General features: G+C 39.9%; 1 protein-coding gene across 5 annotated transcripts in view; it reads right to left on the bottom strand.

Annotated features, from left to right (window-relative positions):
* nfixb (nuclear factor I/Xb) overlaps positions 1-15,792 on the bottom strand; it is a 169,485-nt gene extending 153,693 nt beyond the window's left edge. For 4 of the 5 annotated variants that reach the window (XM_077499081.1, XM_077499131.1, XM_077499034.1 and 1 more), the window contains exon 1: positions 5,214-6,095. In XM_077499081.1, the coding sequence (XP_077355207.1) occupies positions 5,214-5,216 (3 nt within the window). In that variant the 5' untranslated portion in view covers positions 5,217-6,095. Of the gene's footprint in view, positions 1-5,213; positions 6,096-15,710 lie in introns of those variants that run through there. The other variant, XM_077499024.1, reaches the window with a different exon arrangement.
* Positions 15,793-17,587: the final 1,795 nt, after the last annotated feature.

Here is a 17,587-nt window from a genome sequence, read left to right on the forward strand (position 1 = left end):
AAAATCTATGCTAAATGTCAGATGTAAGGGAACCTAATTTGCTTGTGAAGCGATCAATGTGTGCTAGCATTAGCAAATAAGTGCCTCAATATTGTTGTTAGAGATTGTAGGTGGTTTATATGCATTGCTGTTATGTACAAAAGTACAATATTGTGTTTTTTTGTTTAGCATGAGATCTCATTTTTACAATATTGTGATTTTTTGTAAATATCGCCAACGCCCCCACAATATCGTGATAATTATCGTATCGTGATCTTCATATCGTGATAATATCGTATCGTGATGTTTGGATATCGTTACATCCCTACTTAAAGTTGTAGTCAAGGATCTTTGGTCGCTGCGTCTTCCGGATGGATCATCTTAACGTTTGGTTCTCGATCCAGTCAATCAATCTGCCGTAACGACGTTGTGCGTGCATGTCCCGCACTTCGAGTGTTTGTAGCATGTAGCAGGCCGCTAAGCTTCGGATTCAACCATTCATCGTTGTAGCTCCTCCGACCACACCGCATACTGAAATGGCTGAAAGCCGCAAGAGGACATCCGTCTATGAAGTGAGCCGGCTGCAGAGACAGATGAAGATGATGATGAAGATAAGCTCACACGTTCGGCGCACCCCCGTCCCACGGACGAGCAGGAGAGCTGGTAGGATGGTCCGCATTTTTTAAAAAGTGACAAACGGAAGTTTGGCTTCTACTTTTTCAGAAGATCCTTGAATACACCTTTAAGTGATAAACAATTTCCCACTGAAATGAACTGACGTGCCATTTATTCATTCGACCCACCAAAAGCCAATGTACCTTATTTTGTTTGTTTGGTCTTTTATATACTATAAATAACACGCATAAAAACATCAAACACTTAAAGACCCAGTGTGTAGTCCTTAGCGCTATCAGGAGCACGCACACTGCGGTCGCTCAGAGAGACCACATTGCACAAGCCTACCACCAATTCTTATTTTGCGTGAGCAAACGAGCATCTCAGCGAGCGACGGCGACTTGGCAGCCGTTGTGAAACCCGGCGGGCAACGCCAAAAGACCGAGCGAGCAGGAATTAACCGGAGAAGCTAACAAGGCTCCAGCCATAGGCTGGAGTGGCTAACAAGAGCAGCTAGCAGGAGGAGCTAGTAAAAAACAAACAAAAAAAAGCTAGTAAAAGCTTGCGAGAGCAAAGCAGAAAGTGACATCGACGGGCCCGAATCACATGAGTCAGTTAGTTACCTGCAGGCCCCAGCTGTAGAAGGTAAGCAGCCTGCGGTCAAACCATTGGGTCCGACACTCGATGCAAGCACCACCAAGGCTAACTACATTTGCAAAGTTGTCCTTTGGGCATCGGTAGCAGGAAGATGGCGGCAAAACTTGGCAGCTCTAGTAAAGTGAGACTACAGCCATAAATTACGATTATCTAAAAAATATTTATACGTTTAGGTGAGACATGTTTTTAAAAAAAAATAATAATATTGACACAAACAGTTGTTTTTTTAAAATGAACGCATTATTAGTTGACCACGAGGTGGCGCTCGGGAGCAGTGAATGTCTTTTTCATAAAAGAGAATTTAAGGAAATAAAACTGCGTTTATAACATGTCATTAATGGACATTGGGTTAAGCCCAAAGTCACAAATAGGTGCGTGAGCTGTGCCTTTTAAGGGGGTGTGGCCTAGTCAGTGACAAAAGGAAGGTGGCAGGAAGGTTTCTGCAATCTACACTTGACTTTTGTCTGCTTGTAGATGATTGCCAGTGGAATCATTACACTGTATGTATATATGATAACACATCATGCTAATTTTAGCATGACACAAATAGGATGTGTAACGTGTGCTATAATTTGTTATCAAGACACCTGGCAACTGCTATGTTGGGGAAAATACTATATGTCTCACTTTACTTTCATATTTCTTTTCTACCTTATTTTTACCTCTTGATGTTTTTGTCAAGACTCTGTGTATTTTTTATACAGATGCACTGCACTAATTTTATGTTAAATGCTTGTTTTAATTCAATTAAATGTTGGTCTGTTTTTTACTCATACAACCCAGAAAGAATACAGCCGCTTATGCAATACACAACTTCATAGGTTGACCCACCGTCACTCAAAAACTTCACTTAAGAGACCTCAGCGTACCCAAGTCAGCAATGTAAAGTGAATGAAGTCAAACCTTCTGCTTCTGCTCTCTTCCTTGTACACTGGTTACATGTCATCAAAGTGTGTCATTTATATGACAAAAAAGTCAGCTGAAATTAATTCACTCGTGGTGTCATTTTTAACTTGTTTAACTTGGACAGTTCTCATTCATCAATATTGAAAGTGCAAGTACTGTGTGTGGTCTGTTGATTGTAAAAGATTGTATTCAAGTTCTAAAGGTTTACGGGATTCTCAAATATGCAGAGTGGCGAGTACCTACCTACAGTCATTCTCAACACTAATCTGTCTTGATAGACCATCAATGGTGCTGTGGGAAATATTCCAGTTTCACCTTATTAGTCTGTAAATCGTTATTTATTGTTTACAAATTTGTTGAGCTATCCATTAGGAATGTAACGATATCCAAACATCGCAATACAATATTATCACAATATGAAGGTCACGATACGATAATTATCACAATATTGTGGGGAGGTTGGCGATACAAAAAAGGTCACAATATTGTAAAAAATTGAGGTCATACTAAAAAAAATACAATTTTGTGCTTTTGCACATTACGGCAATGCATATAAACAACTTACAAACTCTAATAACACTTAATATTGAGGCACTTACTTGCTAATGCAAGCACTCATTGAGTTCCTCCACATACAGTATTGACTCGCTTCACAAGCATATTACGTGCTCCTTCATCTGATCATTAGCGTAGATTTTAAACATAGAAGGGACAAAACATGCCTTGTGAAAATTAAACTGCACTAAAAAACTAGAGGGTGCTAAAACGTACTTAACAGACTTGCTACTTGTAATAACGTGACATGACGACGACGATATATTGTGGGAGTTTTAATATTGTGATATTGCCAGTATCGTTACATCCCTACTATCCATGCCAGCGACTATAATAACAGGCAAACCATCTTATTCTTTTCCATTAGATGACAAAAAGTACAATTAACTTGTGTATCAACCTGCTGCCATTCAACAGAATAAGTCATTGTTGTTTTATTATGTTCACATAAACGCGCCCAGATTGACTCGATTTATTTGGGAGCAAATTGATATCATCACTATTTCAGTTGTCGTACTTTTTGTGACATTTGTCGTTGGTAAGATTTTTCTCATGTAAAACTGGCACCTCGGCTCAATAAAAGTTGGACAACACTGGTCCAGTATCAATTCAAACGATGATTAAATGAGGGAGCAGAGTAGCGCCGATTAGGATATACTGATGTTATCAGGGACATCTTGATTTGGGATCTAGAAATTTAATACAGAAGCCAATATTAAGAATGTCATCTTTTTGTCAGAACAATAAGGAACATTGGTTTGGAAATCTCCCTTTCAATCTTGAGGTCTGCATTGCAACACTAAGTTGGAGTGTTTCTCTTATTTTTCTGACTTCTGTTGTGGTTTAGGTTCTATTTAAAGAAAAATCAACTATGCCTCTCAGGTTTCCCCTTTATATAACATATTTAGCATTGCAATGTCAAGGCCAAGGCAAGCATAAGAGCGTGAATATTTTGTGTACATTGTGTACAGGGATGACTGACAGCCAAGACAGCAATCACACTGCACAAACCGCTAATCATGGAGCAGGCCCCACACACACACATACACGCACACAGTCAAGTCATACAATTTGAAGGAACAACCGCCGTCGTGCAAGACGCATGTCAAATCTCATGAAACTTACGTTTTACTCATGCTAACTTATTTTACATGTCGCTATTATAACAACATTACTGAATGTGTTGTACTGTGTGTAGAAACCCGAGAAATGCACATACAGTTGCCAAGAGTAAAGTATTCATGCATCCATAATCTGTCGTCAAGTTCAATCTGAATATGGATGTTAAATGACAACTTTTTGAACCAGCATTTTTACACACAGCACTTTTGGAGGGCGAGCGGGCAAGAGGTTAAACATCCCGTTTGCTCTACAGCATATTTGGACAAGGCACTATAGTGGCAGATATAAATCATCTAAGTGGTGTTTGTGTGTCACACTGTGGAAGATTCCGTCTCCACAGAAACTTGACACTGATCAACACATACTACATCACACTGCAAAATTGTTTGGTGTGAACTTTGCTGTTTTTTGTTTGTTTGTTTTTTAAGTTGCTATAGCAGGAAACTCACAAGTGAAGATAATCCCACACGAGACTTGTCCTGAATTCTCGTATCCTTTTTACCGGGGAGCTTTTTTTATTTTATTTTTTTTTGAACAGCTGCCACATTAGCTCGAATTCTTGTAAACAAATAATTATTCATACTAATAATCTCCCGTATTCATGTGCAAATAAGATAGCTTGCTGGAACTTGAGAAGTGCCAAGGTTGTGTGTGGGAGGTTCCCCTATAACTACTGGCTCAAGTTCAACGTTGTAAAAAATAGAAAATAGAACTCAACGGAGGGTCAACGATGTGATAGTTATATATCACAGCTCATCTGTAAACTGTACACTTTTTTTTATGACTGGCTGTTGCAAGGTTTTGCATGTTTGCCTGCAATTTCAGCAAATGGAGAGGGGGAGAAAAGTCAGAGATTTTTGGAATTGGTCAAATGAGTGGTCTCACTTTTGGAACATCACAACTAAACAACATGCAGAACAAACCAAATTTGCATAATTACGCAAAACGGTGCATTATTATTATTGCAGCCAAGTTTCCAAAGATAACTTGGACTTGGCAAGCACCTGACATGTCAGCAACCTTGACACAACTTGTGGGGCGCCTTTTGGTTGTCTGCTTACACCGTATGATATGATAGTGCATATCATATATGTAACTATTAATAGTAGACTGGAGGCATATTAATTAAGTCTTCAGGACAGCTCAGAGAGGTTGAGAAACCAAACAGGGACAACATCATTTAAACAATATTCACTAGAATTTTTAGAAAGTGATGTAAACATGATGTGGTGGGACCTTGGCACGATATACGCGCACAGACATATTAGCAATAAACCCCAAACTTGACTAAATGCATGTCATTAAATGCAAGCGCTGCTACAATCACGTTTAAAGCTGACTGCACAAATGAGCAAATTATTGGTTTACACAGCACGTACCATTGTGGTGTAGGGAAAGATGCCAAAACCCTCTCAGAGACCCATTTTCCACTCCAAAAAAGAAAGAAAAAAAGTTGGTCTTCCACCCCCAAAAAAGTTTGTGGCAGAAAAGAAAGGGCTCAGTTTGTCGTTCAACTCAGCCTGATAATACCGGAAGCAAACACGGCGTGGTAAACATTGTTGTTGTTTTGAATGTAAACTGCAGGCTGTAATCCAAGTCGTCTGCTTCCTGACTCCTTCATGCAAGGTGCGTCATATTTCCATGAAATCGCCCCGACTTTGGGCTGCGGTCGAGAAGAGGGACAGCTCTCTGGTGGTGTCTCGTCAGCCGACCCGCTCTCCGATTCGAACCGGGTGCATGCTTTCACGAAACTGCGGTCCTTTTTAACTCCACGTGCGGGGAAAGTTGCGGAGCGCTTCGGGTGTTGATCTCGGCAACGAGCTGAGTCGAGCGTGCAGGCTACGACCAGCGTGACGTCCCTCGGTGGCGATAGCGGAAGAACAAACAAATTTAAAAAGAAAGAAGAAGAAGAAGAAGAAGCTCCAAGTGTACCGCTTCGCCGCTGCACGCGCGCACGCACCGGAGCGGGACCAGCAGCCAGGCGAGGACGCGCGGTCTCCTCCTGCGGCCGCGGAGCGGAGGGCGGCTGAATTATTAATAACCGCAGCGGTGCGCAGTCTGTCGTGCTCAGTGAGGAAGCAGGGCGGCAGCTGGGGGTTTAGAGGAATTAAATACCGGCTCAGAGGAAAGCATGGACGCGGGGGGATTAGCGAGCCCGCAGCCGCTACGGCGCAGCTACAGGGGCAGCTCCGGGCCGACGCGCACACTCGCGAGGACGGGAGGGAGCGGGGTTCGGTTCGGCTGTCGCGGTGCCGCTTGTGAAACGCACTTTATTTTTGGACGGGGGGCGAAATGCAATATAAGGATAGGGGGCTGTTAAAGTCATGTCGCTGATTAAAATAACCAAATCCTAAGGAGGCATCCCACGTGATCAGCAAGGACGCCGTAAAAACTCAGGGGGGATATATGACTTTTTTTTCCCAACCACATAACAACCTTGACTTCACATTTTAAAATCAACGCTATTTGAAATTTAGTCACGTCAACTAACTCGCATTCGCGTATGCATGCGCTGGTTTGACGAAATTCCTTAAATTGAACACACAATTTCATAATGGATTTGCATGCACAATAATTCTAAAACGCTTTTGGGCCCTGCAGGGTTTGGTCCTCATGCCAAAAGCAAGAAATTGAGGTGCAAAGGCGCGGAGATCAAATGCAAAATATGAGGCTGTTCACATTAACCAGTAAAAATTCTGGAATATTTTTTTGGTCTGTTTTTGGCCTAATTGGCTTTTAAGGACAGAAGACGCATTTTTATTTACGTCACATCTGCATCTGCTTTGATTCAGTTTAATGCATTTCAAAATATTTTGAGGAAGAACATCAGCAGGCTATACACATCATTATGAATATATATTAATATTTCATTATATTTTTAATCTTTTGTTGTTGTTGTTTTTGTTCATGTTCTGATCATTAATAAGTCTTTTGACCGGCGTCAGTTTCTGGGTGGGGCTAATTCTGTCGTCCCCCCATCACAACTATTTGCCCATTCTGGAATTTGTTTATTTTCTATATTAAAATTACTTATTTAAAGGAGCACGTTTTTTTTTTTTCGTAAACATTGCATCAAGGTTTTTTCAAAGCTAATGCTATTGAATTTAAGACATGAGCTGCTTTGATTCCTGTACCATTGGGAGGTTATATTAAAATTATATAAAAAAAAAAAACGAAAATCAAATTAAAAGCAAGAATTGTAATATTTTGTAAAATAATTAGACGAATAAAATAGCCATTGCACCAATGCACTGTGTATAAATCCGCTTAAGATTTTAAATAAAAATGATGCAACCATGTTTTTATTTAAAAACCACAATTTATTTTTGAAGCGAGTAACTATTAAAAATTTATTAGGCTCTTAATATTAACGCAGTTTAAAGTGGTGGAATGTCCAGCCAAGAAAATGTTTATTTTTAATTCAACACACACGTGCTTGCCACATGCACGTTCATCAACGATGTTCAATGCAGAATTAACGAAACAGGGCAAATAAAAACGATTTTATCGCATTAATATATTAATAAAAGCTCAAAAGTCTTAATTGACTTGATTTTGGACTTAACCTGATGTTTAACATTGAAAACCCCTTTCAGCTTGCTCTAATAAACATAAGGCCTAAAAGCATAATACAGCGCTGTAATAATCTGCTTAGCAGCGAAATGCTTTTTAACGGATTTAATATGTTCTTACACACTAAAGAGGTCAATATTCGTTGTCGTAAAAGGACACTGTTATGTAACAGGCCTATCTCAAAACCTGTTTAATCGGACATAGCAAGCATGCATAAAAATATAAGCAATAAATAGGTTTTAATAGACACGTTGTCCCTGTACATGAATGGCAACGTGACGCACCAACATTAATGCGCGTGCACGCACCAGTCTTCAATGAAGCTCATGCAAGGCCCGTTTGTATCGTCTTGGCTTGGGCTTTTAACATCAACTTTTGAGACAAAAGATCCGCTGGGCAACGGTCCATTTAAGAATGTTGACCTTGGCAGGCCCACTCGAACCCGCTGCAACCGCGTCTATTCTCTCATTTCTTTGACGGAATGGACGCGTTTGACCTGCGCAGAAAGTAGCCATTATGGTTGGAGGCCAGCATGCATGCCGCAGTCCAAAATGTATTAAAATACACTAGAATCATCGATTGGCGGTATTACAAAAAAAAAAGTTGAAAGAAAGAAAGAAAGAAAGAAAGAAAGAAAGAAAGAAACTAACTATAGTGTGAATAATCCTAATGTCACACTGTTGTCAATATCCTAAACACCTTCACTATTTCGTGAGCCTCATAATTGTCCTTTACCGTTACAAATTCAATTTAAAAAAAAAATTAAAAAAATAACAATGTTGTGTGATGTGCAACCATTTTGCTCACAACTTGCTGTTATCAAACAGCAAGAAAAACAAAATCTTTTTTCATTTTTTCAGCAACCCTTAACAGGTGTATTCCCTATATCTTAATGATGATTGCAGGGCTGTCAATCACTTCACTGAGGATTATTTAAACTAACTTGGGGTGTGATTTGGGAAAAAAAACGTGTTTATTGAAAATCTAAATATAAGTAGCATCTATTTCATGTTATAGCAATCATTTTCCATTGCTATGTGTGTTTGATTGATATTGAATGTGCTCACTGGACAGAGTCCTTCAATGCAAGTGATCTTCAAAGATCATACAATGTTGCAAAATGTAACAGATTTTTACATACAGTTTATGGACTGATTGATGTCCATGTTTCAATTTTAATTAGTCCAGATTGCGCTCACTTCCCTTGTACCAAACAGCCTTTTGAAGTGTGGGGCCTTTTTGTACAACAAGGTAAATATAGTGATGAACAGTATTAGACTTCAAATATAAATGTTTACTTGAGTGGGATAAGAAACACATACCACAGTGGCGTTTTACTGTACATCTTTTTCTGGAAAACAGAAAATAATTAATACAGCATTTGAATTTAAGGGAATACAACAACGTAGGCACACGCACCCTGATTGATCCATTTTGTTTGTGTGTGTATATGCATTTTGAGGAGTAATACAACCCTTGGAAGAACACTTTCAACTTCCTAAAAAAAACAAAAAAAACAAAACTGCAAACTCTAATTGCAATTCGTATCTTGTATCATGGAAAGTGAAGTAAATCTAGTAGATGTCTGGTAGAATACACTGAGGTTCTCTCTAACCTCATATTCTATATTTCCATTAAGCATTCCTCACACTGTGCATACAAATGCACAATCCAGACACGTCATTAGTTTCAGTTATACAATCACACAAAAACTGTCATGAAAAAGTGCTTGTTCAAAAAAAATAAAATAAATAAATTAATGTAACTGGTCAATAAATATTGAACAATATGTTCATTGCCAACATACTGAGATATGTTTCAAATATGTGCCTTATGTAGCAACCCGATTAAAAACAAACAAACAAAAAACTATAGGCTAGGGATGCCCCAATAACGCTTTTTTTTTTTTTTTTTTTTTTTTGGCAGACCAAGTACCAGGACAAGTATATGTTTGAGTACTCACTCATCCTGAGTATGATACATTATAATACCATAATATGTCTGAGATAAAAATGTATTTTATTAACATTGTTCGAGAACAACATTTTTTTATATCAAACATGGCATATGACACTCAAATATAAAAGTATCCGTTATTATTATTATTATTAGTAGTAGTATTATCCATCCATCCATTTCCTTGACCGCTTATTCCTCACAAGGGTCGCGGGGCTGCTGGCGCCTATCTCAGCTGGCTCTGGGCAGTAGGCGGGGGACACCCTGGACTGGTTGCCAACCAATCGCAGGGCACACACAGAGACGAACAACCATCCACACTCACAAGCACACCTAGGGACAATTCGGAGCACCAAATTAACCTGCCATGCATGTGGGAGGAGACCGGAGTACCCGGAGAAGACCCACGCGGGCACGGGGAGAACATGCAAACTCCACCCAGGAAGGCCGGAGCCTGGACTCGAACCGGAGACCTCAGAACTGGGAAGCGGACGTGCTAACCACTCAACTACCGTGCCGCTATTAGTATTATTATTATTATAATTTGTGTGTCAAGTTTTATATTTTTATTATATATTTACTTAATATTTTACTTTGTTACAGGAGCATTTCTTTCTTTTTTCTTTTTTCTTTTTTTAAGAAAGTTGATTTAACTGTGTGTACTGTTCGTTGAATCATATTCCACTTGCCTGGAAGGTACATGTACTGTTTCTGTTGGGCACACCTTGGCCTCCACTGGGGGCAGTGTGGTGCACGCATAGTAAAATAACACGTAGATTTGAAGAGAAGATCAGAAGAAAAGAGTAACAATTAAGCTTCGTTATTATAATTCATTTTTCATAGAGTATGATGAATATATATATTGCAAATATATATATATATATTGTTATTTCTGTATTTGTTGCTGCACCATTTTGTTCAATTATTGTTTATTGAAAATGGGTCAATAAAAATTATCTGTCCAGTTGTACTAGAAACACCCTATGTATTGCACATGACCCTAATTTAGTAAACAAATCATATGGATACATCATTAACTCCAAAAGTGTCAATCAAAACAAAATATTTGAAATGGAAGACTTTTTGATACAGCTTCTGTTTGGAATTCTATTATCTTGTATAGATGTATAAAAAATAAAAATAAATAAGTGGCTGGTGACTGAATACAAAACAAACAAGCACACTTGCAGGGAAAAGTGTTGAAATAAACAACTCCTGATGCAGATGAACGATTGGTTGAGCCTGGGGCCTTGCTGATAGCCGACTGGCTCATTCGAGGATTTGTTGAACTGACACTGAGAGCAGCCTACGTGAGTGTGCATACATTCGTGCTTGGATCTCTCGAGGTATCCCACACACTCCTTTCTTATCAGGCAGCCACAAGGCCCCGCTAGACAAGTCGTGCTCTCAGCGGTGCAGGACTAGCGGCTAACTGCTTTATCTTCTACTAGCAAAGACGGCGTTTATAGGTCTGATTAACTCACTGTTTGACTGCCTTGTTTAGGGCGGGATAGTGAGAAGTGGTGTGTAATTGTGATTGGAGATACGCATATTTACAGAATGGTGACTGTGGCGAGAAGTGCCTTCGTTCACTGCACTCCACCATCAAAGCCTCATCCCCAATGCGATATATGGTGGACACCAGGGCATCATGATTTGGGAATGCTTTGCTATCTCAGGGCCTGGATGCATTACTATCATTAGCAAGCTATGTGCCCAAGTGTTGCACATTCTTTTCTCACATGCAGTGTGAAAGTTTATGCGGTGTGCCTGTTACAAACTTCATGTAGCATACAAGTTCATGTGTACATAAATTTTTGAGTGTTATTGCTTGAAGAAGACTCTGTTTGTCATTTGACTTGCTTAGATGCTTTATAAAATTTAATGATATTATTCACTCTGGTTTTAAAGAGGAAGTCAACCAAGAAAAAAATCTTGACAATAATATCTTCTATGCAGCCCCACTATAGTCTAAATATAGAATTCTAGTTAATATGTCATTAGTGGAATTGGAGTTATGCAGCAAAATCCAGCCGTTTTTATCTGTTTCAGGGGGGCGGCCATTTTGCCAGTTTCTGTCGACTGAAAATGACGTCACAGTTGTTCAGGTTTCAGGAACAACCAATCACAGCTCAGCTTCAGAAAACAGGTGAGCTGTGATTGGTCATTGCCTGAGCAACTGTGATGTCATCTTCAGTCGACAGCAGGTGGCAAAATGGCCGCCCCCTGAGCTGTGTAAAAATGGCTAGATTTTGCTGCATAACTCATATTCCACGAATGTAATATTAATCAGAATGTCACGTTTGGACTCGTGAGGTCACATATAACATGTTGTCAAGAAATGTTTAAGGTTGACTTCCACTTTAAATCTAGCCTATACCACCAGAGTATGTCGTCTGTGGGGGAGGAAATTGAGGTGATGTGGGAAAAGGACAAATCTACTAACCCTCCCAATATCCTCCACCCCACCACCAACACCGTAGGAGAAAGCAGAGCTGGTATAATCTTCTTTTTTGGCACTCCATGAAAGAGAGAGGAACAGCCACAAGGGTCTTGGTCCACTTAGATGTGCTGCCCCTCACCCCAGTGGTCTACATGTTATCATCTCTTTCCTGCCTTTTTCTGCCTAGATGTCCCTCATCCTTCTTTCTACTTGGGTTTCACATATTACACTTTTTCATTTACAGTGCTCTCTCAGTATTGAGTGATGAGTATCATTTCTCCTTTACAAGTAGATTGTTATCTCGACCAAGTTTCTTACATCTGCCAAAAGCAAAATGCTGAGATTTTGAATTGATTGACATGTGTGTTTATTTTTTGTTGCAAACATTATAGATGACATTTAATTGCCAGATTGTCTCTCCTCATTAAATACCAAAGAAGAGGTTATTAATCCAAAATGTAAAGCATTCTTGTCAGTGTTGAGAATGACAATTCAAAAGGAAAGCAACCACAGAACTCGTAAGTACACTGACAATCACGCATTCTCCATGATTTTTAAAAATATCAGGTAATTCATAAAATTTGTCAGTTATTCCATCACTGCATTGTTGGATGGAATAGATGCCAATTATTAGAGCTGCACCACTGACTGTCATCCGTGTGCGTACAGGCTTACACATCAAGACCAGTTAAAAGATCAAAATTCACAATGAAAACATTCTCCCTGGCCCGAGTATTGTAGAATCATACGTCATCCTGATGACGTCATCCCGATGACGTCATCCTGATGCCATGCATGATCCAGAAAGTAGCCTGGTAACTATGGACAGACGGTGCTTTTTTCTATTTGATTGTATTTAGTTTTACCATTGGAAAGCAATAACCACACTTTAGAAGTGAAATTGGTATGCCCTGTCATCTTTACATCAACCGGAATGCACCACATGCTAAGTTAGACTTGTTGTAGGCTTATGTATATGTTACATTTTGATTGAGTTAATCGTCAAGTTACTGTCTGTTAGTATTTGTGTGTGTCTTCACAATAAAGAATCTTTACATTTCTGATTACCTTGTCATTCCGGGTAGATCCCAAATAAATAAACAGTCAAAGTGATTTTACCTCCATAATCTGTACAGAAAATAGTGGTGTCCAGCAACCATAAATTTTATATGCATTCATGTTCAAACCCTGTGTTTGGTCTACACCAAATTTGGCTGATCCACAAAGTTGGTAATTGTCACATGGAATGTACAACAAGGAAAGCGACCTGAAGCTCACGCCAGACTTCACATACAAAATACAAACATACTAGTTGTGTTGAAAATTTGGATAACTTGTTCACCACGTGTGTGTACCAGGTTTCTGCGGAGATCTGGACACTATTGCTATTGTAGCATGAAGCCATTAAAACTCATTCGATAAAGATATAGGTGGTTAAAATTGCAATGTAAGTAGCACCACTGCATAGCAACAAATTACAGTATCTGCATAAATAATAAAGAAATGTATTCCAAATATTTGAATAGTAATCTCATTCTCCCTTTTCTCCCCCTCACTTTAATCTGTCTTTCTCCCATTGGTTCAGGAGAATCTCCGCTAGTCCGCCTCTGCTTCTTGAGTCCCATCACTTCCCTTCTCTATTTTTTCTATGGGTGGAGTCTTCTCTCTCCTGCCATTTTCTATTTGGTATATTCAGAACATGAATATTCATGACTAATCCACTCTGCGGCTTCTACTCCCCCATCGCCAAAAAAGAAACACACACACATGCGCGCACTGGGCGCTGCAGTTGAAGGCAACACTTGGTCGTAACACATGGCGAGGCAGGTGTTGCAGGCCAAGCCAGACATCTGTGCGGTAGCAGCGCACGAAAAGAGGAGAATCAAGGGGAAATAAAAGCAAATGATCGGCGTCGATGGAAACAAAGACAGAGTCGGAAGAGCACAGCAGATAACCAGACACTGGTACCAAAACAGGATGGTGAGGGCGAACAGTGGTTTGGGTATACAGTATCTGGATAAAAGAGGAGCAGACAGACAGACAGTCCAGCGTGGTAGTGGGGTCACTCGGGTGAAAGGAAGGGGGCGAGCCAGACAGAGGGAAATGGCCACCTATGGGAGGGTCTGTCTGGGGGTGGAGAGAGAGATAGCAAGAGAGATGAAAAGAGGGTGAGACAGAAATGGAGGGAGGCATCTGATCATTAAGGTTCCAAACCATAAGAAACTAACCAGCCACCAAAAAATAAAAAATACAGTGCAGACCTGCAATTGAGACTTTGCCACTTTCCAAATCAGTGCGTGAAAGACGATTATTTAAGATCTTAATATCTGAAAGGCGGTTAATGTTTATTCAGATCCAGGACTTCTTGCACAATGTAATAAAATCCCACATAAGCAAGACAAATGACAAGCTGATCTGATAAGATTTGTCAGTATGCGCTACACCATCTTAAATGGGATTTCCATTAAATTGCGACCAAATGTGCAATTTGGATCAGATCTGGCAGAAAGTTGTGATAAAAATGACACCTTCCCTGCATACACGTACCAAAATTAGATCAGATTTGATAAAAACAAAAATTTGCATCTACTCCCCATGATAAATGACAATTGTAATGACGTCATCAATTTTGGAATTGGCTCACTGGTGTTCGAATAAGCCTTTGTGAATGCTGATAACATTTGGTGGGCAATGTACTGCAAAGAGGTTTTGAAGCAATGTCAGTTTTCTCTTAGGGCTTCTGTTAGTGCTCTACTGTATACTCAAGATCTCTCACCAGATGAAGAATTTGCAAAATGTAAAACAACAAAAGTTGGAAAGCATAAATCCCCCAAAGTTGTGAAAATAAAGTCTCCACAGTGGCTTGGACCCACAACTTGCACAATGTGTACGTCATGGAGCCGAAGCATTGAGTTTCACAGATGGAGGGCTGCTCTTTTTGCCAGGCTGCCCATGCCCAGCCTGTGCCCCTCTCTGTGCCCCCTGGCACCCTGTAACCCCCACACCCCTCCCCCCCGGCTCGCCATCCCCTGCATCCCTGCATGGGGCCCCAGTTCTGGCTGCCATCCCTCCCCTCTTCAGCACCCCCGTCTCTTTTTCTTCCCCCCCGCACATTCCCACCCATCTAAGCAGAGGGTCTACTTGTGCCCTATATAGCGGCGAGTGCAGCAGGCTGGCACCGAGAGGAACCCTCGGGTTTACAAACTGTGTCAGGCCTCGAGACAGCTCTGTGATCAACGCTGCACGCTGCACGAAGGAACATAATATCAATAAAAATATCAAGAGATAGGCGTGATTGATGTTGTCAATGTAGAATCTGGGAGGATTTACATGAAGGTCACATGCAAAGAATGGTCGAAAGGTTAACATAACGTTACGGCGTGACTGAAGCTGACACAACAGATAAGGTTTGTGGTGAGAAAATATTTAAAACGAGGAGCAAACGTGGCTTTATGTCTCCTGGGTGGATCACGTCCTTAATTAAATCCATTTCCTCTGGTGGGGTTAAATTCAAATCTCACATCCTTTGGGATAAGACCTAGATTTGTTTGATGAAGTCAATCATGAATGTCATCATCCAAAGTGTCTTGTGATTGAAGGAAATATTGCAGAAAGTATCTCACAACTTATCAACATGTAAACAAATTAAAACAGCATCTTTGGCCCAGTACTTGTTATTTTTGAAATTCAAAACTTGTTTGTCAATTTACATCCTATAGGCTTTTTCTGTGGCCTTAAGCCGCCAAACACTCACAGCAAACGACTCAACAACAACTGTGGCAAACACACAGCGTGCAAAGCAGGAAAATGAAATGGTCGCAGTTGAGTTGAAAAGAGAGAAAGAGGAAGAGAAGACAAACAGGCTGATTGGTCGTAAAGGCGAGACAGGAGGCATCCGTCCTACCATGCACCATGACCTGGCAGAGAAGTCATAACACAGCTGCCACCTTTCCCACGCCATTCCACACCGCCACGCTGCCTCCCACGCCAAAATCCTCTTCTTGGAGCTGCTGATAAATATTATCAATATGTCAACAAAGTCAATAGAGGGGAGGAGAATACTGTTTAGGAGCTATGTGTTAGTAGGATGCTGCTACAGCTTGAGTGGTAGAATGTGTGTGTATGTATGAGTATATACTGTATGTATGCTCTGATGCGTGTGTGTGTGTGTGTTTGGAGGGAGAGGGGACACAGACACAGAAATGCCACTGAGTCCTCTCCAAGCAGCTGTGCCTCTCGCTTTGCCGGTCCAAGTGCTCCTTCTGCCATTTGCACTCTTGCCGAGCCACCAACCCTGAACCGACATCCTGAGGTCCCTACATGGGTGTATGCAGCAACACATACTGGACACCAAATATCTTTGATGTAGTTTTCGCAGCGCCTCAATTTGACGTGCCGTAGGCTGATATACTGTGAATGCTCAAGGAGGCCCCCAGCCAAGCTCTTGTTGTAGTCAGGTGACCAAACAGCTTCTCTTGCTAACCTGTTCATGGTAGATAGATAGATACGATACTGTGCAAACAGATGGAAAGATGGTATGTATAGTTATCGAAGCATGCAGCATACATACATATTTATATGCAGGTGACCTACTGTATTATGCATGCACTATAGATACACTGTATACAGTGTTCCCTCGTTTATCGTGGGTGTTACGTTCTAAAAACTACTCGCGATAATGGAAGTCTGCATTCATTAAAACATATATATATATATATATATATATATATATTTTTTTTTGTATGATTTTTGCTTTATTAGAAATGTTTTTTCATTCATCATATATGTTCTTTTTTCATTTACATTCATTTACTTATACAGCAAAGTATATATTTTTTTCATTTATTATATGTTTTTCATTTTTGGTGTGATTTTTAGTTCATTATGAATGCTTTTTCATTCATCATTTATATTTTTTTCCATTTACAGTCATTTTCCATTAAAAGTATGGTGTTGTTTTTTTAATTCACTTATTATACAGAACAGTATATATTTTATCCAGAATGCACTGTTGTGGACATACACCGTTGGAAAGGTTTCGTTGAGACAAATCTGTGGATGTCCATATGTTCCCGGTTGGACGTAGGGTTCGAGAGATACGGCTGCACAAAGACCCAAAAAATAAACAAACCAAAAAAAAAGAAAAGACAGCACGCCGTAAGAAAAAAAATCCACAAAACACCGAGGCTGCGAAAGATGAACCGACGACGAATGAGGAAACTCTGTACATACAAACAAATACAGTATGTATATTCAAATTAGTGCCGTGAGACTGATTAAAGATCACCCATCTATGCTTTAGAATGTATAAAGTTCTGAATCAATGTTTGCATAGTTACGCAATTGCTTTGCCATTTGTTCATAGCATAATGTTACAAAATTATAAAACAAATTGGGAACATTTAGCCTTTAGTTCACTGCTTATTTTGCTTAATTGACTCAAGTTGTTATTCATTAATAAAAGTTTGCATTGTTTATGATTTTTTCCCATTAAAATTTTAGAAATCATGTTGTTCAGATTAAATTTGCATTGGACTGCCACGAAATTAGTGTATTTAACTCACAGGTGTCAAACTCTGGTCCGCGAGGACTGGAGTCCTGCATATTTTAGATGTTTCCCTCGTCGAACACACCTGATTCAAATGATCATGATCGTTATCAGGCTCCTGCAGATCTTGCTGAAGAGCTGATCATTTGAATTAGGTATGATGGAGGAGGGTAACATTTAAAACATGCAGGAATTATTATTTAACTTTAATATATTAAATGAAATCAAATATT

The sequence above is a fragment of the Festucalex cinctus genome, chromosome 1 (assembly GCF_051991245.1).
Source record: "Festucalex cinctus isolate MCC-2025b chromosome 1, RoL_Fcin_1.0, whole genome shotgun sequence".
NCBI lineage: Eukaryota > Metazoa > Chordata > Actinopteri > Syngnathiformes > Syngnathidae > Festucalex > Festucalex cinctus.